At 35.8% G+C, this 27213-nt stretch overlaps 1 protein-coding gene across 2 annotated transcripts in view; it reads right to left on the bottom strand.

The window, feature by feature from the left end:
• Window positions 1–27213, bottom strand: part of DNTT (DNA nucleotidylexotransferase) — an 87105-nt gene that overhangs the window by 23305 nt on the left and 36587 nt on the right. For both annotated transcript variants that reach the window (XM_027647817.1, XM_027647818.1), the window contains exon 8: window positions 7598–7700. In XM_027647817.1, coding sequence (XP_027503618.1) covers window positions 7598–7700 — 103 coding nt within the window. The remainder of the gene's footprint in view (window positions 1–7597; window positions 7701–27213) is intronic.

The raw sequence follows: 27213 nt of genomic DNA, 5'->3' as shown, positions 1-27213 counted from the left end.
GTCTCAAAAATTCATGTAAAATGTAATTTCAGTAAACACAGAACTCTGCCATGCCAAATCTGGGCTAAGCAGAGGTATGAAACAGCAGCAGCTTCTGAAAAAATATTAGTAGATCATTTGAGGGAAATCTGCACTGGGAGACATCTGACAGAAGTGATACCCTACCCTGCACTAAGGAGACAGTATTTGCAATTCTTCCCCCCGCCCTTTTGTCCTATGCCTTTTGTAGTTATGTCAACAGAAATTTCTGAGTAAAATGTATCAATGTATTCCCACGTGGTAGACACCTGGAAAAGCCAATTAGTCCAGAGCACGGTCTTTTTGACAGATTCCAAACTGAGCATTTGGACTGTATCTGTTGCCTGAGGTTTCCTTGTGACAAGGTCTGAAGTCTCTAGAGAGATGCAAGGGCCCTGACCATGTCTGTTCCTTGAAGGGAGTGCACATCTCTTTGGGTCTTTAGATCAATTTTTTTGCTTCTGCTTTAAAATTCCTCAAATGTTTACACATTCTCCTTCCTCCAGACTAGAAAGTCTTATATTAGTCTCACCATCAAAAAACATGGTCAAGAACGCCTCCTGACTGTTAATTAACATTAACATCCCTTAATATGTAGTAAAGAATCATATTAGTTTTGTGTGGTTTTTTTTTTAAATTGCAATATTGAACTTAAATTATATAGAAGTGGTTGTATTTGATGGCTGTCAGTGGTTAATTACAATGGTCTCCAGATTAGACCTTTTATGATCACAAGTAACAATGAATTGATTTTCTGGAAAAAAATTAAACACCAGATTTTGATTATTTCTTTTATATACTGCAAGTGTGGTAACTTTACAGGATAATATGTTAAATGCCTTAGAGAACACTTTGCAGCAGTAAAATTACTTTCATCACTCAGAGCTATAATTCTGACCAAAAAAAAAGCATAACAAAAACACTTAACAAGATATGATTTCCATGAAGAGACACTGATAGGTATTATTACATTTTCAGCCTCCAGGTTTTTGTTGATGTTAGTTTCAAATTAACGATCCCATTATTTTACTGGAAAACTGTTACAGGCTGTTTTGTGGGTCACTGGGCTACCTTTTTAATGATGACTATTTGATTTGAATTGACATTCTTTCACTTTGGGATTTTTCCTGATTATGAAGATTTATTATAAACCGATATGAGAAAACTCTTTAGGTAGCTCCTTCTCTTGGATTACTAGTTTCCAAGTCTGCTGAGTTGAAAATGCTTAATTTTAGCAGGTGCTTGCTCACATCCATCTTTAAAACAGCAATTTTTTCTTAATTTTACCCCAATGTCACAAGGCACTGATGCTTGCAATTTCCAAATATAGGCTCAAAACAGCTGTTGAATGTTAATGCTTATTATCTCACTCTTTTTTTGATGAAACTATGCCTGCCTTCAGATTAATTTTGTTGCTTTTAATGCTAACAAAAATTATTTCAATCTCAATGATCACCGGCCATTAATTGATGACTTCAAGCTTTGATTAAGCTGTGACATTCTTCCCATTCTCTATAAAAATCTTTTAGCTACTTAGTCAGTACTTTCTTGACTTTCGTTTCATTTTTCTTTTTGCTCTTTGAGATTCAGGACATTACCTAATATATCCCAGAAAGCATCTAAATAATTTATTTCCCTAGACAGGAGCTTAACTAGATTGAGTTTTGGCAAAGTCTTATTTTGTAGCTCCAAATACCTACATCTCAAGCACCTGTATGGTGTTTGTAGACTGTGTGCTCAGATTTATACCAGTTTTATACACTTGGCACAGCCTGTATCAGTCTTCGTGTACTCTTTGTTTACATGAAGTTGAAATCTCCTCAATTCTGGTGCAAGAAATTAGGAATTAAAGCTCATCTTTAGATGGAATACAAAAGGAATGGAATTCCTACTGTAGGTGGGAAGCCTTAGTAGGATTTTCGTTTCTGCTGACCTGGGAAATCCACCAAGATATTACTGCGTGCAGTGGTATCTCTCTTCATGGACAAGCATGAAAGCACCTAGGGAGTTTTTTTGTCTCAGTGAGATCTGGGGACAGTCACACATGGCCACCAGTACCCCATACTGGGACTTTTAGCCTGCAAGCTCTTGAGGAAATAGTATTGTGTATTACCTTGGCATAAAACAATCAGGCTTTTTAAGACACTCATGTTTAACTTTTACTTATATATTATATCCTCTGCTTCATCAGTATCTTAATTCTATCACTTAGCTGTATTATCATGTTATAGATGATGTCTTCTAAGCTTTTTCAGAGTAATTTTTTCCAGCTTTCTACTCATTACAGGAATATGTAGTTGTAAATGAAAACAGGGTAACTTTGACATGTTAGTCTTTGCCCACACCAAAAATGAAGGCATTCCCTTTACCTAAAGCCATCCTGGATAGCACACTCACTAAAGATTCTTCCTTTGAGATCTCTCACCTGTTTGAAGAGTACAAATTCTGCTTGTTAAACCAGTGTTTAAAGATGGGTGTCTTCTATACATCTTTCTTTTTTGTTTCTCATCCTATTTTCATATTTAGGAATTTCAAGGTAATGCTCCTTGTGGTCCATGAGATTTTACATCAAGCAATCATGAAGAAATTACAACAATTCAGAATCAGAACCTTCCTACTGCTGTTTCCCCTTGCTGACCATGTTTTCTACTTGAACACATTTTAAGTATTTGCAGGTGGCCATGGTTGACATGTGTGACTATAAAGATATTTCATGACTACCTCTCTCTGGATTATTCTGTACTGTTTTTTCATAGTTTGTTGTCTGAGCAATTTCTAAAGCTGATAGGAAGAGCAAGAGAGTAATATCTCTCTATAAATATCTACCTCAACTTAAAACAAATGCTATGAGGCAACAATTACACAAGTGCTGAATTTAACAGGCAATTGAAACCTGATTCAAAGTCAGGGTATCATCTTTAAAATAGGAGCCAAAGCCTAGGTCATATCCATTGGGATACTGTTTCCAATTAACCTAGTTTGATTAGGCTCCAAACATCACCAACACTCCAAATTATGCTGAAATGGCACTTCTGTACATTTTGAAAAAGCATTGCCCGAAGGGGCAGTCAGCTATGAAGAGTGCATGAAGTTCTGGCCACTGCAAGGTGCAGAAAGGGAGCCTTCTCATTATTCTGTGCCTGGGAATCTGCAGTTCTTTGCAAATATTGGCTTGATCTCTACACCATAAAGTGCTGTAGACCTTGTTCACATAATCTAGTTTTAAAATGCGGGCATCTTAATTTCTCAAATTTACGACGTCATAAAAATCAATTTTTTTTTTTAGGACAATTATGTTAATACTCACAACAATTTTCCATTTTTAGAACGACTATGCACTTTTACTTAAATATGCTGAGTGCTGGCACATCAATAGCATTGATATTGGAGTAAATCCATGATCAAGCTGAGGAAAAGTATGACTTTTTAGAGAAATATTAAATCAATTGCTGAAAAATCAATCCACATAAAGTCACTAGAATTCTCTGTAATTTGTAGTTAAATGAAATCCTCTTCCACTTTTAAAGTTACATGCTGTCATTGCTCATAATTGTTGGTAAGTGGGATCATTTTACATCATCTGAAAGTGTAATCCAGTATGTTCTTCTGAAATGTATATATGTTCTTGCTCTATATTTCTTTCTGAGATGGTTTAATAAAGTGAAACTGGGTTTCTTTTTTTTCAGTGAAATGCCTATATCTAATCCAAAATAGGATGTAGCATGTTAATTCAGAAAAATCTATACCTAGGTGAGACAGATGGAATTCTATAAAGTGGAACAGCTCAAGAACTGATGCCTGGGAGCAATCTGGCCTGTTAGGGTGAGGATTCACTAGAAAATGCATGAAAGGCTTAATCAGCAATACAAAATTTTGCAGTTGCTGCATAACCACGCAGCTGCCTTGGTCCCTTTCCCATCTTGAAGTTCTCTGTGCATCAGAGTGGTCTATTTCTGAGCATGTCCAGAGCAGCCTGGTTATGAGATCAATGGACAGATCAGCACCGGAGTCTATGAGTGAACGTGTTCACCTCTCTATGCCATAATGATTTGCACTGGTGAGCAGGAAAGAGACAGACAGACAGAAGGAGACTTATAGATGCTCACCCGTATACAGCTATACAGCACACCCTAGAAAGATCACATTTCTTAAGAACACCACTATTATCCAGATCTTCACTTAAAACACAGCAGGAAATGGAACGCTTTTGACTACTTCATGCAATAATCTCAAAAGCAGGATATTCAGATTCAGCCCTATACTCCACCTAAAGCAATTTAAGCCAAGTTCTCTCATGTCCAGGGCTCTAACCACCTTGCAATAGTCTATTTTAGGTAAGAATTTCCTCAATTTCTGCTGCAGCTGAGCCAGAACAAAATGAAAGGAAGGTAAGGCAATATGCGTTCACATAGAAGCTCTGCATCCTTTTGCATCCTTTTATCTGAAACAAAAAGTTCTTTGTTCCGGCTTCTTAACCATTTCTGTGTCTTGCCTTAGAAACAGGTTTTGCTGATGCTCAAATCCAGCTGTCACTCAATAATGAATGTGCTGCTGTTCTGTGAAGACTGTTTCCAAAAATCTCTTTCCAGCAATAGAAAGAAATGAGACTCATTACTTGCTCCTCACCATTTTCTTTAAAGGGACATCAAGCCTTCCCCTTCCTGATCACGTCTACTCTAGAGGTCAATTCTAGAGTTTAAATTAGACCACTAATATACTAAAATAAGTAAGCATAGGTTTACATGAATACAAGGGGGAAAACTGAGAACAGGAATGCCTGTAGTCACAGTATCTCTTCCTTTGTTGAAAGTATGTATATAACAAGAGGAAGAGTGCTAAATATAGCTATATGTTTTCAGTAAAAAACTAAAATATTTTTTCACAGTATGTGAATGAAGCTACATTGACACAGATGGCTCAGCCTGTTTGCCCACAGACTTTCAAGCTCTAACCCACAGAGGTAATTTCCTACTTTCTTTATAACACTTTTTGGAACCATTAAAACCATAGCCTGTGTACTGCATCACAGCTTTTCCATTTTGACATTCTACTTTGAAGACTTTGTCCTCTCTCTTCGTCAGCCCATTTATTTGTGGTGGTGCTGCATCAAAGAGCATGATGGTGTTGATTTAGCCACTTTGTTTTCAGCAGCTTTCAATGGAAGGATCCTGTTACATTAAATTTTTCAGCTAAGAAAAAGGTCCTTTAAACTATTTAAATAGGCTGAGGTCCATAATTTAGAAGTTAAACATTGTGGAATCCTTCACTAAGAGGTGCCAAAGCAAGTCAACATCGTGACCTCGGTGATGTACTTTGATGAATTTGGGCTTTGAAGCAGTAGTACAAAAGTAGAAAACTGTGAAGCAGACAACTGTAAAAAGTATAAAAGTACTTTAGTTTTGGGGTTTTTTTTGTGTCTTCCTCTCCCCCTTAGAAATCAAAGGTAATAAAAAAGGCAAGAGGTGTATAATTCCCTTTTCTTTTTTTGCATTTTGATTTTGCTGGAAGGTTATTTTTTAGTAGAACCAGTAAAAGCCTGTATATTACAAGTGCCACAGTACAGAGGCAGTAGAGCTAGCAGTATAAACCATAAAAAGTCTGGAGGACAAACAGAATACAGGAAGTATTTGTCCACAGCTTTAAACTATTCCCAGTTTGTTTGGGTTTTGTTTCTATGGCCGTTGTGCATTACTGCTTCTGACATGTTCTTCATCCTGGGATTTCTAGAGGAATCCTAATATTTTTATCAAACTCTTGGCCACCCTTGACATCCCATAATCTGCCTGCCCTCCCTTCTACCAAATTCTATCCTTAACAAGAAAATCAGAAAGAACAACTAATTTTCTATTTTTTTCCTTGCTATTCCATTTAATGGAAGCAACTCAGTGGTCAGACTTCTCAGATCAGCCATTTTTCTTAGTAATGTAGGTGGAGAAGAAAGTATGAAAGACTACACTCAGGGTAGGCCTTGGTCTGTCGTCACGTTCCTGTCCGCTGTATTATAATAAACATGATTTCTGGAGGATGAACATATGGCTTCCTAGAGAATCAAGTGTGCATAAGAAGGTTAAAAAACCCCTTCCAAGAAGAAAGGCAACTTTTCTCAGAGTAAAGAGAGTAGAATGACTGCAAAAAAACCTGTACATAAATACTAAAATGATAAAAATTATAAAAATAGTGTGTCCTCAGCACTCATTAATTGCTATAGTTTCACTGCTTTTATTTAGAGTACTCTACACTGTATCTAGCAATCTACTCCAGCACATACACTTTACATAGAGACTTAGGATAGAAATGAGAGAAATATAAAAAATCAATAATAGTCTGTTAACATTTCAAAGACCAAAAATCAACTGAAGGAAGAGGAATTCAGATAATGTATTTTATCGGGAAAAAACAAGTTTGAAGCCCTTCCATTAAAGCCAGCTGAAAGGTTTTGACCACCTTGAAACAGAAAACTTTATAAAGTCAGGTAAGCTTTTGTCTAGTCGGATGTTTTTAATGTCTTTCATGTGTTAACCTATTATACATTAATTAAAGTACACAGCTCAAAATCAATTCAAAAGCATTCTCTCCAGGCTAACTGCACTGAAAACTGACTTGACTTAACAGAGGCATTTGATGATTCACCTTAAAGTGGTGGCCTTTTACTTGCTGCAGTGTACTCCATTCCTTTGAAAAGGACCAGCAGCTAATGTTGAAAAATATCTTAGCTGGCTAGAAAGGTAGAAGAAAAAACAAAAATTTATTATTCCCAACATAATATATTTTTCTGACCTGGGAATATTTTTAGCTACCTTCACCTATTATAACTCAGACACTTCCAACTTTAAAGTTGCTTGAAACTGAAGAAAGCTGAATAGAAAAAAAAATAAATAAAACCAACAACAATCAACTAACCAAACGACAATAACAAAACAAAAAGGCCCCACAGCCTTAGATGAACAATTCCTCTATGAAATCATAGAATCATAAAATCGTTTGGGTTGGAAGGGACCTTGAAGATATGCGCACTCTTCCAAATATAGACATCAAGGGAAACTATGTCAATTTTCCAATATTTCTATGGAGGCCAGGAAAATTGCTAATTTATGGTTTGAAAGGAAGCCAGAATTCCAGGGTTTGGTACCCAAGCTTTCAGACTTACTCACTTCACACCACTAGGTCACACAAATCCATTACACTTAAAGCTGGATCTCCCCGAAGTAGCTTCTCTTGGGAGAGCCTGCTCCCATCACAAGGAGAAATTAAACAAATACAGTTTTGTTTAAAAGTATAAGAACAGGTTTTCTGTGTCACTCAAAATTCTACCTAGCTTGACTTCTCACCTCTGACTAATTGCTTATTCTTAGGGTAAGATATAGTAAAATGTGTGTTGGGCTCTTCTGATATAACCTTCAACTCTAGCATACTGAGCTGGAGGATGCACCTAGATCATCATGATTAACAGAACAATAACTAATTTCAAAACATTGCAGTCAGCTGTAAAAAGGACTATAACATTCTTTAAGCAGTGTGTAGGCTTAATTCAGTGGAGTTTAAAACATCTCTCTATGGCCGAATATTCTTTAGTTCATACCTGCTTTTTCCATAAGTCAACAACTTTATGCAGAAGTTCATCATCTTCTCTTGGTCCTGGATTGGTGATCAAAAAATCAATGTCATGTCCCATCTTCTTACCCCTAGAAGCAATAAATAGCAAGAGACTAAAAGAGTTAAGTTCCTGTTGAATTTCACACTGCTTTCAAAGAGAATATTTTTGCTGCATTATGAAAAAAGTTTGCAGAAAAAAGTGATAGCAGTGCTACTTCCATAATTAAAATGGAATCTTCTATTTCTATTATGGGGTCCGTCAGTGTTCTTTTTTAAATAATAATTTAAGCTTTTTGATGTATTTCCTCTCTTTTTCGACTAGATACTACAGATCCATTTGCAGTCTCTCTCTATCTTCCCCCTAAGTCCCAGAAAAGAAGGTCTTAGTCACCTCTGGATAAAAAAAAAAGCATAATCAAAATGCCATGTTACATATTATGAATCCAGTGCAGTAACAGGAGATAAACTTGCCAGTCTGACTACCACAGGCTTAAACATTCTTCTTTGCTTTTGATGGACACTTTAATGTACAAAACTGTGATTATGAATAATTTTATTGTTTCTTTTAACAGCAGATATAAATCCTTTGAGTATTTTGCATTTTTTCTCTTTTAAAATACAACAATGCTTTTTGCAGAGATTGAGACTGGTGGGTGGTTTTTTGAGGAAAGTCATCCTTAATATGAGTAAAGATTGTTTATTACACAATTAAATCCATGTGCACAAAGTTTAATTGCAAATGTCTTAATGAAAAATTATGTCATGACCTTTTGTTTCTCTCCACTGAAGTCTAAGCATTCAGATTGCCTTTCATCCACTTACCAAATGTTTTAAACTAAATTAGGTTAAGATGTAGCTATCATTTGAAAACAGGTAAAAAGCATGTTATTGGAATGCTACCCTTCAGAACTATAAAAAGTTTAAGAACACATGAAAATTTATCTTACAGTGCAGTTCATCTGAGGATTGTAGAAGGTTTTCATTTTGGTCTAAATAGTACAACAAGAACTGCATACACGTCGATTTATTGACTGTAATCAGGCCAGCCTCATGAGAAAGGAGCAAAGGAGGTATTTCTGCAACTAGGTGCATTACAGAGGTGGTAGAGTAAGGACACAAAATCTGGAGTAGTAGCACCTAAGTGTAGCACATTTCCAAATGTTTTTCATGTTTTTACAGGAAAATCTGCTCTTGTTGATGTTCAGAAGCTCAGGTGTGTTTCAGTCAACACCATGTAAAGTATTCAGAGAATTTGTGAACTGCTATACAAGCAATGAAAACAAAAACTCTGCAAAATAAAATATCTGCTTTTCTTTTTTTCATGAAATAACTTATTCTCTTAAAATAGTGCCTGAAACTAAACCTGATTTCCTAAACTCAGAAATTTGTAGGAACAGAACTGATAGGCAGACTTGTCAACTGCCATTTGTGTGACAGGAAATCTTCGAACTGATGGACAGTTGAACGGCATTAGCAGAAAGATGTAAGGAGATGAAAGTCTAAGTTTTGCATTTGACAAGCAGTCTAACTCACTATAATGCAACTATTGTGCCATGTTTGCAGCAAAGTCAAAATTGTTTAAACAGGTGACAATGATTTCAAAAGAAGTTTCAAACAAAACATCAGTCTGGGCTTAGAAACTGAACAGCAATTCAAAGTCAAGGAATCAGAAAACATTTAGCATTCCCTGTAACACTTTCTAAGTTGTTTTGTAGGATGCCATTCATTATCTCTCAAATTACAATAATAATGCAAAGCTCTTACAAAGCACTTTTTACTTAGATGTCTCAAAATGTTTTTTTTTTCAAAAGGAAGGAATTTACAGTTCTTATCTTAGAGATGCAGAGTGGCATAGGAAAATTTGCCTAAAATTATTAAAAAGAAAAACAACAAAAAACCCTAAAGAAATTGGAAGATGGTAGAATTGAGAGCTGATTCCCAATGCTTCCTAAACATATACATATTTTAGGTTAACCACATCTAAAAAATCCTGCATCAATCCAGCCATAAAATCTCAGGAAACCCAAGGTATTTCACTGGCCATCTATTTTCCAAGACAGAGAGCACTTATTTAAATGGTTGTTTTTTGTGAAGGTTGAGAATTTAAATCTCATATAAAAGTACACAATATAAAATATTTGTTATTGTCAGAGTTATATTTCAGGTTCTTGTTGAACTAATACACATTGGATTAATTTCTGACTGAATCTGTAAGGCTGTTACTGGAAGATTTAGTCTAATTTCCACTATTACTCTTTAACAAAAAAGGTATTTCATCCTAGAAGAATGTATTACTTTCCCTAAAACAGAAAAAATAATGTAGTAAATTAAAAACCTGTATAATATATGTTGCTCACAGCTTGTAAATCATGCAAAAAGGTGCAGTAAAGTGTACATAGATTCAGACCATCCTTCTATTGAAGCTGAAGGGAAGGTGGCCATAAATTTCAGCAGAGTAGCGTTTTTCACACACACACACACACACACACATATGTAGGTATGCATTTGTGTGTATCCACATACAATCATACAGACATGAGTATTTATAAAAATACGTAAAGGGCACATAGAAAGGGATAGTACCAAGGTGCTCTGTCCCCAGCTCAGAAAGTATGTAAACACATGTATTTCTAGCTAACTATATACCTAAAGATTAGATATGACACAGGACTTGATTATATACAAGTTAAACACCATGGTCCCAGATATATGGTCTTCAAATGGCTTATAAAATCCCAGAATGGATCTAATGGAGTGTCTCAGAGATGAAACCTCAATCTTTTGTTCCTTCCTGAAGCTCGCCAAGAGAACTCTGCAGGCTGCAGTCTTTTTCAAATCCCCACTACATTCAAAAGAGCAGGTTCCTTGCACAGGGCTACAGACAGGCTCTACCATGATCTAGAGACTGAAGAGACTTAAATAAGCATCATTTATTTAAAACAAAAACAAACACTTCCTTTGAAAAACAAACACCAAATTGATGCTATCACTGCCTGTTTTTGTCTTGTGTTTGGTAGCCCAGTATTTAGTGCAGGGATTCCTCATCTTTTTATTGTCTTATTTTTCTCAGTTAGGACAATTGGCATTGGTCCTACTTCACAGGAGGCATTTCCCTCAGTCTCCTCTCCTTCTGCTTTCTTCTGGGGTACAGTTCCAGGACCAGAGTTCAGAGATAGCCTTTGGGTCCATGCCAGTGTCCACAGGTTATTTACTTGTTATTAGCTTTGAATTAAACCCACTCAGCCAGGAAGGAGAACACCATTTGATGTTTACACAGCCAAGTTATTTGTCATTCACTGGTTGTTAAACACAAAACACAGAGCCAGTGCTTGGTACAGGAAGCAGAGTCTTAAGAGTTTTCCTCTCTAAATAGGCGTCCTAGTCAGTACACGACATTGCACACTCTCTTTCTGGATCTACAAAGCTCCCATTTTTCACTTCAGGGTGGCATAAATCCATTAATGAATTGTGGGAGATGCAGGGATTTGATTCTGGCACACCACTTTTTACATACTCTAATCACAAGGATTTTATATAAAATTTGAGTATTATTTTAAAAATAAAAAGAGCTGCAATGGCATTTTAGTAAAAATAATACACACCCTCTTAATGTGCATGAGAATTGCTCAGACTATGTTTACTTTCTAGGCCTCCTATGAGATTACAGTGATAATCTGTTCAGTTGCTACATTCTACCTGGTCATAGGCAGGATCTGAGAAATTACTTGCTTATTCCTGGAAATGCTGGGATTCTGGTGAAACAGGAGTGTAGATGCCCCCAGGAGCAGAGCAATCAGGGACAGGACTGGGGATTTCAGGTTTTTTAGGCTCTGAACCAGAAAAGACACGATCAAGTTTTGGATTTTCTATTCAGATCCACTTACATCATCTTTTTCTTTTCTTTAAATCCAAACCTAAATCCTTGCTAGAGCTATAAGAAAACCAGCACCTGCCAGAACTGAAATTGCAGCTTAGCTTTTGTCCTAATCATTTATTCAAGCTTGAAGACTATAAAAGACAGTGCACTGTTAATTAACTGTGTTCAATTCTTGGCTGACTAGACTTGCATAAAGATGGTATATGCTTCTCAGTAGTCAATTAATTATCTTTAGAGTTGTCAGAATTTTCTTTTTTTTGTTGTTGTTATTAGATTCCAAGTCATCAAACATTACAATTAAAACCTAAACATATGAATGTGTGGCAAAGAATAATCGTATTGTCTGAATCTACAACGGCAACATCTGCATGATTAGAGATTTAAGACATTTGCAGCCCAGTGACTGGTGCAGTGATTCCTCATCTTTTTATTGCCTATAAACATTTAAGAGTAGTATGTGTGCAGAGTATTTTGAAATACCAAGATAGTACATAATGGTTAAGCCATACCAATGACAATTCTGATAAACTGACTTGAACTAAGGAAAGATGGACTGACATTTCTCAACTACTCACAAAACTTCACTAATGGAGGAGCTTAAACCAATTTTTGCAGCAATGAGTTATGTGTCAAAATCCTGAAAAACCACTCACTAATTTTTTTGCTTACACAGAGTTCAAGTGGATACAGAAGATGATACTGTATTTCTACGTGTGTTTGCATCAGGTAAAACTGTAAGCTGTTCTTAACCTTGCAAATCCTTAAAGTGTGTAAAATACAAAGTAAACATCAACGGCTTATAAGAGTAACTGCATCTCTGCTCAGGCATATTTCTAGGAAATATAGTCATCAAAGTAAAGTCACAGACAGCACAATAGCTTTGGATGGCTCTGTCAAAAATGATTTGTTATTACCTTTACTATTGACATTGTACTGTACATAGAAATATTACCCACTTCTCAGTGTTGCCAAAACATGCTGGACTTTGCCTGCTAACCAATGAAAGGTGTTTCTCCTTTGAAAGGTTGCAGTCTAAGTCCTAGATTTGTTCAGCACCGTCTTCCCTACTAGCTCCCTTCAATTGTGAGGGCCTTTCTGCAGGAGCATCCCCTTTCTGCAGCTATAGCCAGATGTATCCAAGTTTGCCACTCTTCACAGTACATACACTCAGTCCTAAGTGTTTTCCAGCTAAGCTTGCAGTACTGTAGTTTTCCTTCCCTGGTTTCCTCTATTTCCAGTTTTCTTCCAGGTCTTTATAATTTTGCCCTACAGCAGGATCTCTCCCTTTCTTCACAATATGTATAACTTATTTTTAAAAATATTTTATGCTCTACTGCAATGACATTGTCAGTCTTGTCTGCTTAGCATTCAGAGACCATGGGAATAATAAGAAGGAAAGCACAGATCTCAATATTTTTTTTGTTTCCCTGGCATTCTTTCCTAGCTTGATTTTACAGGCTCTGTATTAGATATTTTTTCTTCTTGTGCGCACCTCACTTATTCTTTTTCATTGACAGCTCTTTAAAATGTACCTACTAGTTTTCAAGTTCCTAGAATAATATTCCCATGCACATAAAAGCCTTCTCTTATTAGACAATCCAACTGTTATCCTGCTGTGGAATAAACCAGAATGAATAGGATATTTGCTGGATAAAATTCTTTGGTGAAGTCCCTCAAACCATTGAAGTGATTAACTGAAGGGCCTACCTGCAGTACTAGATGATCAGAAAAATGACTTTTGACTTTAAAACCTTAAACACTGTACTAGATTTGTCTTTAGTTTACTTAGGCTATTTGGTAATGGGTCACTGTGATGTTTTGCTTTACAGACAGTATTTTCCTGTTTTCAGAGGTTCACACTTCATTCAAAGTGAGATTATAATAGTTTTTACAAATTCACTTCTGCGTGAAAACAGTTTTCAGGTTATATGATTTACCTCAGATCCCTCCTTGTTGGCTAAATAACAAATGATTTGCCTGACTTCTGATTAAAAATGTAAAGGGAACTTTGCTGTTGGCTAGAAATTTTGGACCAGGGATCCAATTTAGTACCACACTTTCCAGGGCAGTCTAAAATAATGTTTCTTCACAGCTGCCATACTGTGCAGTTCAACTGATTCCCAAATCACTTTAGGAAGAGCACTTGAACATTCTTTTTGTGGAAGATGGCACTTAATATTCAGAAGAAGAAAAATATTTTTAATAGCTGCTCTGAAAGATCATCAGAGATGACGGTGGCCCACTGGTCCTGCAGTCTCAGAGTCTGGACTGGACAAGCTGGACAACCTGTATTTCTGTCTCTCAAAAAACACAGATAGAAAATTTCCAAATAATTTGGGGAGGGGGAAGTTGTTTGGTTTTGGGTTTTTTTGTGTTGTAACCATGGCAGCATAGCCATGACTGCATTTATTCAGCAAATACTAACTATTCCGTATTCAGAGAAAATTCTTGTTGGCATAAAACATTAAAGGTGTTGAATGAGGTTCCATGTGTGTTAAACCCTTCAGTGTTTACACATGCATTCTGAACTTTACACATGAGAACACTGCCACTGACATCAGAGCCATTAATCACTTGCATGAAGTCAAGCATATATATTTAAGAACCTGGAAGAATGACAACTAACAGGTGCTCATTTCCAATGTCTGATCAACCATAACAAATAATAAAGAAACATAAATTTATGTGGGATTCCTGGAATTAAGCAAATTATTGCATATAATTAATTACATAATAAATCTTTAAATCATTCGACTACACAGAATAAAGCACATTGAACGGGGGCAAATAATAGCTAACAGAAACAGATCTGGCATAGATATTCCAAACTTCTTTTATGTGATTGAACCTTTTATTCCCGTTAAAATTGTGGAAAAATATTAATTGTGGAGGAAGGCATATGAATTCTCAAGCATTGGACACTGGCTAATGTTCTGAATTAGTCTGTTTGATGAAACTGGATTGTATTTACTGAAACAGTACATTTATGATAATATTCAGATGTTAATCAATGTCTTACCCATAACATTTGCAGCCTTTACACTGAATAACAAAAACCGTAACTCAACTAGCTTCCTGAGAATGATTGCTATGAGGAAAGACAGCGAAAAAAATCAGTCCATCAGGAATTGCAATGCAACCAATATTTCCATAAAACTGGAAAGATTTTTTAACTATCACTTGCCTGACCATTTTATTGTATAGTTGCATTTTGATACAGAAAGTTAGGAAAATCAGTATAAGTAATCTCACACCAGTACTACATGGAGTTGGCCTTAGCATGTGGAGAGCCCGCACAAAATATCAGAGGATATAACTCCCTTCCTTCCAAAGAGCTCAGATTAAAAGCATTGCAGCTGAAATTCATTTGTATAGCAAGCTGGATACTAGCTAAGATGCTGGAACCTGACATAAAAAAAAATGAAAAGTCCTTTATTTATTGAAAGAAATATGGGAATTCATTATATATTAAATTAAGCATCATCCTCTCTGCATACTTCTTTTGGGAAATGCAGGGAGGACAGCTAATAGACAGACATCCCCAAGTGATTTGAAAATATGTGAGGCTATTTGAATATTTCCTTGAATATAGATGAGCAATATGCATAAACATCTAAGAAGAACAAATGCAATTGCTGAAGTGATGATTGTGTGGCTATGGAAAAGGAATTAAATGTTGCAGAAGATTACACATAGCTGAAGAAATGGAAAAATTGTGATACAGCATAAAGATCTTTTGTTTCAGCAGCAAAGAGAAAGCTTGGATAAGTAGCAGAATCACTCCTTTCAGACACAGCAAACAAATAATTTATAAGTACTATAAATGCATGTTCCTGAGGGAAAACCATAGTGGCCTCAGTGTGCATTCATAGTCAAACATGCAATTACAGCTCTGATGGAACATGCACACACATGCATATACAGTGCAAACACTTCTTTCTGTCTGTTCTGATATCAATGCCATATTTTTACTCTAGGGAGGTATCCCCTGTGCTGGGTCTGATTTAACTCCCACTGTACCAGCAATGTAGAACTCTTATTTGACATCAGTTCAGCATGGTAATTCTGTCTCTAACAACTGCAGTCCTGATTAAGTTACTTCTACTACCTGCCCCAATCAGCATGTGTTTTCTGAGAGGAAGAGGAACATAAACTTTTATTCCAAATTCCAGGTATTCTTCATACTTGTGGATTTCCTTATTAAGCAGTCTTTACCGAGACCTCAAACAAGGGATAGACCATTTCTTGCAGCCAGATATTAAAATAATTCTGAGTTACTGTCACTCAAACTATGAAGAACTACACTTTTTTTATTATTATTATTATTAACCCCATATGAAGAGAAAAAAAATCTTTAAGTTTGAAGTACTGGAGTGTGACAGTGCTACAACTATTACACTGAAGGTAAAATCCAGGACTGTTTTAACAGACTAAGAAGAAAAAGTCTATGAATAGCAAAGTAGTCACAGATTTCATTCAGCCAAGAATAATTCTTGGCTGTGATACTACAGACTTTCAAAACATTAGAATCATAGAATCAGATGGGGTTGGAAGGGACCTTCGAGATCATCAAGTCCAACCCTTGATCCACTACCGCTGCGGTTACTAGACCATGGCACTAAGTGCCACATCCAGTCTCTTTTTAAAAATCTCCAGGGACAGAGAATCCACTACTTCCTTGGGCAGCCCATTCCAACATATGACCACCCTCGCTGTAAAGAAATTCTTTCTAATATCTAACCTAAACCTCCCCTGGCACAACTTGAGACTATGCCCTCTTGTCTTGTTGATGGTTGCCTGGCAAAAGAGACCAAAAAAATAAAAAAATTGCTTCTCCAGGAGCATCATGGATACTAAAATAAAAAAAACCCAGCATGAATCAGTTCCACAGGGTAAGTTCCATAATGTTCCATCTTCAGGTATAAGTTATTAGTGGTTTAATAAAACAGAAATGTAAAATAGACTAATAAGTACAATTCCCAGAATAATTTGCCTAAAGAGAATTTACTGAATTCAGAATTTTGTCAGAAATCAATTATTCCAGCACATTTTTTTTCCTGACCTTTTCTCAGGTCTGAAATCTGGACCTAGAGTAAGTGGCTTTATTGACTCTGAAGGATATTGACCTTTGTTAGTTACATAATTAGTACACTGACGGGAAATGAGCAGAGTCACATCTGTGCTAGAGTTCCTGCAACAGTTATTTCATGTTGAAGGACTTTGTTGAATGAAAGAATTTATAATGTTTGCAACATGGTTGTTTCATTTGCAATAGGAACGGAGTAATAGCTAAAAAAAAGTTAGAAAATTATATTGTAACAGAAAGTGTCTTCCAAATTACAATAAAATGTTATAACATTTATTTTAAGTTATTTCCTCAGAAACTCTCAATTACATATTGTGACAAATACTGTAAAGAGTATTAACAGCACAAGTAGTAGCATAATACTGTACCAACCCACTGCTATCATAAATGACCAGCTAAACCCTGTGCATCACACATAAGCTGGTCTTCAAATCACTTTTAGCTTAAGCTCAGGAGTCTTTCTTAATATTCAAGTCAGCTCCACATTTTCAAAACAACATTTAGATTCAACAGTGTCAGTGCAATGCTGGTTCACACACATATAGAGTAGGTAGCAAAAAATAAATGCTCACTGAAGTGCAAAAGCAGCTCAACCAAAGTTAACAATCCAAAAACACTGACACGGAGAAAGCAGAGACAGTGGAATGCAAAATGCAATTGTTCACAAGCCTGACTTGCACTGTGCAGCAACTACTTTGTGAGCAAAGGGAAAGGGGAATAGGGAACATTCAGTCAGAATAAACTAGAGGCTCTCGAGCTTGCCAAAATCTATCATCAGCTTCATTTGTTCTCTCTGTGCGTGATCTTTATACCTCCACCTCAAACATGACAAAGACATAAGATTGATGAGGATGCCAGAGGCAAGCTGCCATTTTATACTTCAGCAAATTAGATAGAAGGCTCATCTATACAATTTGTCACAAGAAGACATACTAAGCTTCCCAAAGATCACGCTGATTCCAGAACTGAAACTCAGGAAAGCCTTCAATTGCAGGACTGGGGTGGTAAATAGGAAGACAGAGCTGTAGAGATTATCAGTCCTTATGCAAGGACTAATTACAAGTCCTAGATGATATTTTTGACCATGGTCATTAAAAAATAACAACCAAGAAGGATCCTCCCATCTTAACATTGCAAGTATCTATGACAGTTGCCATTTGTGGTATCGCCCAGAATGAGCGAATGCCAACAGAGTCAGTCCCCATGTTTCAAGATAAAGTAACACATCTGAAGTCATGAGGAAAACAATAAACCCAGATCTGATCAGCGGTCTGTAGAAGATAGATACAGGTATGGGAATAGCTGGCTTCTTGGGATAATTTCTGCTCTCCTGATTGTTACTTGAATTAGATCATAATTGCCTTTGAAGGCAGTTTGACACTACTAGTTTCCAGTCAGTGTCAAAATTAATTCTCCCTTCTTTCTAATACCACATAACTGGTAATGTATGATAAAATCCCTTCCAAGATGAAAATGTCAGTGTGGGAAGATATTTATACAAATATTTTGTAACTGGACTCTTTATTAAGTCACCCTACTACATTTGGTTTGCACCACCTGATAAAAATTGAGAGTTGAATATTTCTGGAAATCTAAACCCAGACTGACTAAGAGCCTGCATTCCATACCAAAGGAAATTCTGGAATTCCTGTCCCTTGAGGAGTAATGCTTCCCTGAGAGTACATTACAGTGCTCTTCTTTAATATCTGTGAGATGGTTTAATAGGATGCTGATTAATGTCTGAAATAGCAATAATCTAATTAAATTAACTGAAATAAATTCTGCCACCAGCAAAGACAATTAAAATTAAAACTGAAATAATGATATATTTAACAGAACAGATACCATTCAGTTATGAGAGACATTCTGACTCATTTTGAGGCAATTTTTGGGTAAAAAAATTGCCGTTGTAGCTTTGTCTGCAGAATTTAAGAATAAAATAATTTAGGTTACAGTCTCTGAAATGAAAACATAGTGAAAACTAAGCCAGTGTTCCCCTGGGCAGCTATAAATCAGGCTTCTACAAAGGTCTGAACTGCCTAAGATAGCATAGAGCAGCTTCTTCACCCAACCAAGTAATTCAACATAAACCCAGCTTAACTATAAGTTAAGTAAGTTATTTGGCAAAGATTCACTGGTGTCTTCTCTGGAAAAGGTGCTTAAGGGTGGATACTTCATTAAAATGCTATTTTTCTTGCCCAGTGTAACAGTAATTCTAATTCACTGGAGGCAGAACCCATTTTCCATGGCTGTGGAAGCTATTTATTTTATTTTTGAAGTTAATCCAAATCTGCAATGAAGCTGCATTGGGAAAAATCCCTTTCCCTTTAGGAGCAGAAACTTTGTTTAGATGGCATAAGGGAATGTAACTTTAATACTAGGTACACAAAACAAGCACTTCTGGTTTTTCATTTATTCAGCGGGACACCACTGCTATCGCACATCAGCAGCTGCTGTTCAAGGAGACTTTGAGGGAAACACCTAACAATGCAGAGAATGAATTACTTAAAAGATCTTGTATCAAATCAGGATAAAGAAGCAGAAGGGACCACGTCTGGTTATTTCTACAAGTTTTGTTGTGAGGGTGAAAATCACTCAAGTGAAGAGAACCACTGCAAAACCTGTGCAATACCACTTACATTTACTTGAAACATAATTTCACCCTTAGTGACTACATTGCCTCAAAAAAGTATAGTAATGCATGGTACTCATCTAGTCTCATTAAATGCACCTTCAAAGACCAAGTATGTCAAGTTACGCTTGACTGTGTGTGTCTTTTATGACTCAAAAGGAACCCAGACAGTTTCTCAGAGTACAAGACACCTGAGCACTCCTCTTCTTGTCATGATAATGGGGTTTCTTTAAGCTTTGCTTTAACAGATATTGAATTTAATGCAATAAGAAGAAGACATAAATGAGAAAACAGTTATTCAACTGAAGAACTTAAACGACCAGCAGTATAGCTAAACTTACACTTATTCACTGATCTTAGAAACTCTATTAGATTATCTGCATTAAAATTATTTAATGGGTTAAAAATACTATAACGGAAAACCTTGAAAATATTTCCCTGCCTTGTAAAAGCAATGAATGGTGAATGGTGTGTTTATATATTGGCTTCTGTGTACCTTCAGCCAAATGGTTATTTCAAAGCATATTTGGTTTAAAATAGATCTGTGTGAGGATTCTTTTATACACAGACATGTAAGAAAACATTATATTGTGGAACTTTATGGTAATTTTAAGAGAAGTCAAAATTTGAAGAACAGATGGAAAAAATTGATCACAAACAAAAACATTAAAAACAAACTGGTTCACTACTTTTGTGCATATTATCTTGAGGAAGACCACTTTTATATTGGAGCTGACATCACATGGTATGGAATATCGCTTTGGTCAGTTTGGGTCAGCTGGCCCACTTGGGTCCTTCCAGGACCTTGCCCTCGACTGAGGAAGGAATGTTACAGTGCTGATGCTGTGCTCAGCGGTAACCAAAACACCGGTGTGTTATCAACACCCTTCCAGCTGCCAAGGCAAAGCACAAAGCACAGCACTGTGAGGGCTACTAGGGGGAAATGAACTCCAGCTCAGCCAGACTCAATATACCCTCACAGTAAATAAGTTATTTCACTATGAGAAGAACATATTTGTCTTCTTTCCATGACATAGATGCCTGAATGTGGCTGTCACCAATTATACCCTGATGTTGATAATTTATCCCTTTTTGGCTTGCACAGAAAATGACTTTTTGCTGCTAATAGTTCTAGTCTCTCTGAATCCTCCAGCTGAAGTAAATTCACTATTTACCAACCAAAACAAAACTATGCTTAAGCTCTGAATCACTGCAAGTGCTGTCTCAATTTCCTATAAATAACGCAATTGTACCTGGAAGCTCTCCATATAATTTCAAGCCTTTAAAGCTTATGAAATGTACCACACCAATCTGTCACAGTTTTATTTAAAGTCATGAAATACATTGCTGAAGTTTTGCTTTTGCTGTCTTGGCAAATCCTTTAAATTACACTTCATTTCAATCAAACATTTCAAATGACATCATATAAACTTCCTGCATACACAAATTTTGCAGAGTGCCAATCAATGACAAAACAAAACCTCTTTCAACACTGTTTGAAAAACATATACACTCCAATAAGTATTGATATGGACTTGGGATCTCATATATTCAGTTGAAATGTGAGGTATGCAGATTAATTTAGTCTTAAAACATCTATCTAGTTTTGCGTACGTAAACTCCACTGTCAGCGTATTCTATGATAGCACAGAACAAGCTTTCTCACTCTCAAAAAACAGTCTGTAAGACAGTAGTACAGCATCTTTGGTTACTAGAAATTGTAAAATTTAAATTATTCTGAAACCTGCAGGAAAAAGAACATATTCCAATGTGTAGAAAGTACTGAAAAATCAGGTTTGACTGGATAGAAGGTACATTTTTATTATTTATAAAAGCAGGCATCTCAGACCAGACCTGCTCAGACATCCCGAAATACCTAGTCTCTTTTGGCCTAATTAAAAGCCTTAATGAAGATTTTAGAACTATGCAAACTGGGAGACAAGGAAATTCAACTACCTCTAATTATGATAGACTAAGAGATCAGTGTACTCAAAGATGCCGGATGTTTTAGTGAACATTCAGAGAGTATTATGTATTTTGGAAGAACAAACAAAGAAACCCAAACAAACAAACAAAACCACAAAGAAATTAAGGTAAGGAAAACTACCTCTCCCTCTATCAAACAATCAATATGAAATGATGAAAGAGAAGATTAAGATTTTTAGGACTGCTGTCTGACTTCTTTGGAGATAATTGGTGACTGGCACTTTTCAGGACAGACTACCACAAACTGGGAAAGAGCTGGACCCTTCTAGATATGGATTATTCATTATATATAGATATTGCTTTGTTTCAAGACAAATTCAGATGCAGTGTCCACATTCTGCTGGTGTTCTGCCAGGTAAGGAAGTTGGCCACAGTTGGCTGTAGATTAAACATGTATTCCAAATGCCTAAAGGTACAACAGAATGGTTGAAATGCATTGACATTCTGGGATTTATAAGTCAGAAAGCTTTCCAGTTTTTTGTTTCCATCTCAGCTGGTGCATAATCTGCTCAGGTGCCACATTTCAAACAGCAGTAGTCGCAAATCAAAACCTCAGCTAAGCGCGATATATATTGCTAGAACAATAACTTAGTGAGCTCTTCAACATCATTAATAATGCAGCAGAGAAAACAGACAGGTCAGCTGCATTCAAATTATTTACTAAAATAAGGAGATGAAAGTCTGCATTTCTAATCCTGAAAGATGTATATTAAAAAAAATGCTACTAGTAATACTTTTTTTTAACTAGAAAAAAAAGATTTTGTCACTAAGGTAGTTTCCATTTACTAGTTTAGATTTCTTTTTTCCCAAGAGAAAATTGCTTGGTTCAGAATCACATTTCTATTTTACTTACTCAGTATCTTATAAATATATATAAGCTAATATTTAAGATATTTTAAACAATAAGAGAAAAGGTATTTTTCTATACAGATACTATAAAAAAATTAACAAATAGATTTATAGGAATCAGTTTTGATGTATTGAACCTTTCTGGGAGTAGATTGAAAATGTACATTGAATCTCAGTCCATTTTAATTTGCTCTAGCTAATTCTCTTGAGAGTTTCAAAAGGATTATTCCCTTTGTCAGAGAAACTTCCATCAAAAAGTTCTTTTTCATGCATGTCTACTTCGGCACTTCCAAAAATCAAAACATTCACTTTAAACAATTTAAAACAAGATATTAATGTTCATGTGAGGAAGGAAACATGCTTTTTCAAAATGTCTCCACAATATTAAATGTTCAGCCTGGGTTTCACTTACTTGGCAGTGATGGGACAATCTGTAGAATCAACCTACCATAAAAATAAAGGTTTCTATTTGCTTCCTGCTCAGCTGTACTGGAAGTTATATAAACATGACAGTTTTTCTATTAAAATTCCTTGAAGTGAGAAATAGATTGCTTGCACCCACTGGAAAAAAAAAAAAAAAAGACAACCAAAAAAAGACATCCCCCAGAAGTTCTAACATAAAATAGGATCAACACTTCTGTTTGAGCTGGTGGTGTGATGGCTGAAGAGTGTAGGTAATTGTTCACACATTTGGGTTAGTGACAAAGACATGAGAAGCCAATTTATGAAGTTGAACTTCCTGGCATTTTGTGGCAATAGATATAATTCTACTAGAATTGTGATTGTTTTAAGCTATTTTATCAATCTATTCTACCTAATGGTATATAATACACTAATTTCAATTTAAACATTTGCGTGGTTGCAAGCATACAGCTGCAGGATGGCAAGTTTGAGTCTAGCCTTTCTACCAAGATGTGAAAGTTTTACTCAAGTACTTCTGAAAAAAAGTATGCACAGTTTAAACTTCAAGCATCTGTACAATCTGGTTAGATTGTACAGGGGCAAGAACAGGGCAAGTGAGAGGGCAAGAACATTGCCCTCTCACTTGAATTTTTAGAGGGAACTGTTAAATCTTTCCAGGACTGGGCTGACATACAGATTTTCCATACACTTGAATACCCTTACAGCAAGTAAGATAGGTGGGAATTTTACAGAAGCATAATCCAGAGAAAATGGGATTCCCCTCCTTTGATACATCATTTGGATTTTGTAATATACTAATTTTGTCTAAGGGAAGAGGACTTTACTCTTGATCTATGGAATACACCGGGAAAATTAGACTTTTACAGAGAAAATAACATTTACTAATAAAATGAACAGATTTTACACCATAATTATGGCATAGAACAACTATGATCAGTTTTCAAACACAAACTGAAATTCAAAACTTGGCTACGTGGTCTACATCAGTGGTTAGCCAAGATAGCTGTATTGTGCGAACATACACACTGTTAGCCAGCAATTCCCTGAAGCTGAAATAGTTACACCCTTTGGTCTAAAACAGGTTATTCCATTTGAAAAAACAATTTAAATTATGCTATCAAAGGAACACTACATCTCCACAGAGAAAGGCTTCCAAAATATTCTACAAGTATAAGCACACCAGAAAAGCCTTTTAAAGTATGGACAAGCCAAGCCTGTCATTAAATCTAACTTAAGTAAACCTCTCCATTGTGAAATCTTGTTACCCTCCTTTACAAAATTCCCTTGCTCAGCTTCAAGATGTGATCCTCCATCAGTCTAAGGAGCTCATGAAGTTGATTTAGTTTATTTAATTCTAAATTGAAAACTTCTCTGATTATTATTAATAATTCCCAAACCATGGCAAGGAAATACTGTTTGAGACTGTAACTTCTTAGAGTTCTCTCTGTGCTCTTTTTCCTGTATATATAAAATATTTAGCCATATATTTACAGAGAGTCTCTCAAAGAACCAGTCATGTTATGTTTCTCTTAACTCTAGTTCTGACTTCTTTCTGATTATAATCCTGACTTTTTCAACCTGTACTGTTTTGTGACCTCAAGTAATGGGACGTTTGAAGGGCATCTTCAGTATGGGTACACACTTAATTTTTTCAGGTGAAACTGTGAAGATACATTCCCTGGGTCACCATTTCTTGCCAGTTCAATTTCTCAAATAATCAGTCGAAATTATCCTGCTATTTTGTCATGATTCAGTTGAAATAATTGTCAAAGCTCTCACTAACCTTTTAGTTAGAATGTACCAATATGCTGTTCTATTTTCATTTATGATATTAGAATGGTGGAGGTATGACCTACATTGACTAAGTCTGGATGTAATACTAGTTACAGTAGTGATACAAATGAGTACTCTAACAACATCAAGATATTTCATAACCAACAATGAAATGAGGATATTATATCCAATGAAGATATTATTACTAATGCAAACAAATTAAGTGCAACTGGATACAGAAACCTCTGCAACGGGATCAAATAATCAGGAATGTTTGCTGTGTTTACCCACTAGAACTGTGTCTAGGTGTAAGATATTCCAAGATAAAAGGAAAATATTCTGCCTTCATTGATCATTAGCATAACATACAGAGTGTAAGGTTATTAGTTTGTGATTTAGTATGAGTTCATAAAGAAAAAGCAATCCACCCATAAGGCTTTAATGGGTTTTGGGGTATTTTTGTTGTCCAAGATAGCCCCTAGCAGTATCACAGAACAGCTATCACAGCTGATGGTTATAACCAAGCCTATCTTATCAGGTTTTGCTGCTCTCTATTTAATGCTGAATTTCCATTCTTCAAAAAGATAGCTCGAAAGATTTCTATCCAACTCTCCCACAGTATAGCAGCAACTCATAATATATTCCACCGTTCCCAAACTGAAAGAAACTACAAATACTATTTCTGATTATATCTTTTAATTCAGACATTTCATGTATGATTTATTGTAAACCTTTTCCTTGTTATCCAACATGTAGAAAATTTCCTGTCTGACTCATAACCAAAAAAAAAAAAAAAAAAAAATCAACCATCAGTTACCTCCTGGTTATCAAGTCCCCACACTACTAGCATGATCATGTCACACTTAATTATAATGTTATGGCTACGCTTGCTCACAGGGATCTGCAAAATGTATCCCCTGGTTGCAAGGTCACTGATGTTTGCAGCTTTTCTCATTATTATCTGCCAGGAAAACATCATTCTTAGCTTGCACTGTCAACCATCCTTGCAGCAACTAACTAGTCTATAATAAACTTTGACTTTTGCTAAAGAATATATCGAAATAAGTAAACTGTGCTATAAATGTCCTGCTTTCAAGCCAGGCTTCCAGAAATAAAGCCATGGAAAAAATTATGCAGTGCATTACATAGTGTAATTAGAACTGATTTTTGATCTCTAGACTCTAAACAACAGGCATTTGATCTTGCAAAACCTGAACTACCTGATGTCTGAGCCTGGAAAACGTTTTTGAAAACAGTGAACCACAGAATATTATCATTTATCTTAGTAATTGTTTACTAATAGAGTGCAAAATAGATGCCCTGACACACTTATGAGTAAAACATACGAAAAAACAAAATTACAGTAAGAAATATAATCAAAAACACTGAGACATCAGAAACCTCTCAGAGGAAACAACATATATTCAAGAAACTGCACACAAGACAAAATGTATTATTTCTGTTTCACTTAGGCACAGGTATCAGAGTTCATAGGGAAAGAGATGCTTAAGTACCATTGTCTGAAACAAAAAAGAAAGAGACTCTTGTTTTCTGGTGCACTTAGAAGTGTCTGGCGGAAAGCTGGCTAAGCATCATCAGCACTACTCTGTCTTAACACATTAATTAAGTCTCTTAAGCACAGCCAGGCCCTATCCTCGGCCTATTAATGATACCTTACATCTGTCTTTACTGCTTGGAACTCAGTCTAAAACTGCTGCCAGATTTTTGTTTCAGTTACCCTTTATGCAGAGTTTTGATTTGATTTTCCTTTAAAAAGAATGCCACTTTCTTCTGCATGTTTCTCAGTGCTACAAAGACAGTGTTACTATCTGTCTCTTCATTCCATTCCCACCTTGAGTGGCCTGGATTTTGTAATGCATCCTCTTTTTAGCAGGTGAACTGCAATGAAATTATTTTATAGATAAAACGTAAGGAAAAGAACTACCTATCGAACTAGGCATCTCCATCTCATCAAGGCCATGTACGTCTGATTTGACCTCTTGTTCTCTATGTCTCTCTTTTATCTTATTATTTTATCTCGTCTCCCATCTCTTTTTTTTAATCTTGCTTCTTCATCATTCCCTGAATATATTCCACTATCTTAATAGTCCTCTTTGTACCTAATGCTCTATAACTTGTAGAAGATTTTTTACTTACCAGTTTTATGTAGTATCATGAATATATTTTCCTCTATAGCTATTTATTTGTGAGAGAGCTTGTAAGACTCTTAGTGCTCATCCATATACAGCAAATACTTTTCAAGTCATATATTTTAAATATTACACTTGAACATACTTCCTGGCCTAAGTATTAAAATTGATCCATTTAAATTCACTGGCTGAGCATTTCATAAATCAATGAATGATTAGCTGTATTCATGTCAAATGTTTACGAGAGACACTATAATTATTGTGACTCTTCAGAGCAGCAATTCAAAATATGATGCCTTCCCACGATATCTGTGTAAAAGGCAAAAAAACCCAAACATTAAAATATCACTAATGACTGGAAAATATTTGCTAGTGCTTGATTTTGCTACAAATTCTGAGTGATAATTACAGCTGATAGTTTTATTCTCCCTCTCTCTCTACTCACTCAATCTATTATTTACACTGAGGGTTTAGTAGAGTTTGTCAAAAAAATGAGAGAAAGGAGAAGGATTTATGTGGACAGTTAAATATAAAGGAGAGAGAAATGTTTTAATTCAAGTTGTCATTTCAATTTGTTGGTTAAACCTGTATCAAAATATTTCAGTGATCTTGAAAAGGTATTGTGACACTTCACAGAGGTTTTTGTGCCTCTGACTACCTCTTCCATGATGCACATACCCTTGTCTTTAGGTGAAGTGACACAATATAAGTATGAAATTTCTATAGCTGAGGCTAATCACAAAAGAGAAGTTCTGACTAAAAAAACTCCTTTTGCTAAGGAAACAAAAATCATTGAATTATAGCCCCTACCAGACAAGAGAATTAC

The sequence above is a fragment of the Corapipo altera genome, unplaced genomic scaffold (assembly GCF_003945725.1).
Source record: "Corapipo altera isolate COAL_440 unplaced genomic scaffold, ASM394572v1 56, whole genome shotgun sequence".
NCBI lineage: Eukaryota > Metazoa > Chordata > Aves > Passeriformes > Pipridae > Corapipo > Corapipo altera.
The sequence above is the reverse complement of the archived record's forward strand: the minus strand, read 5'-3'. Positions and strand labels throughout refer to the sequence as shown.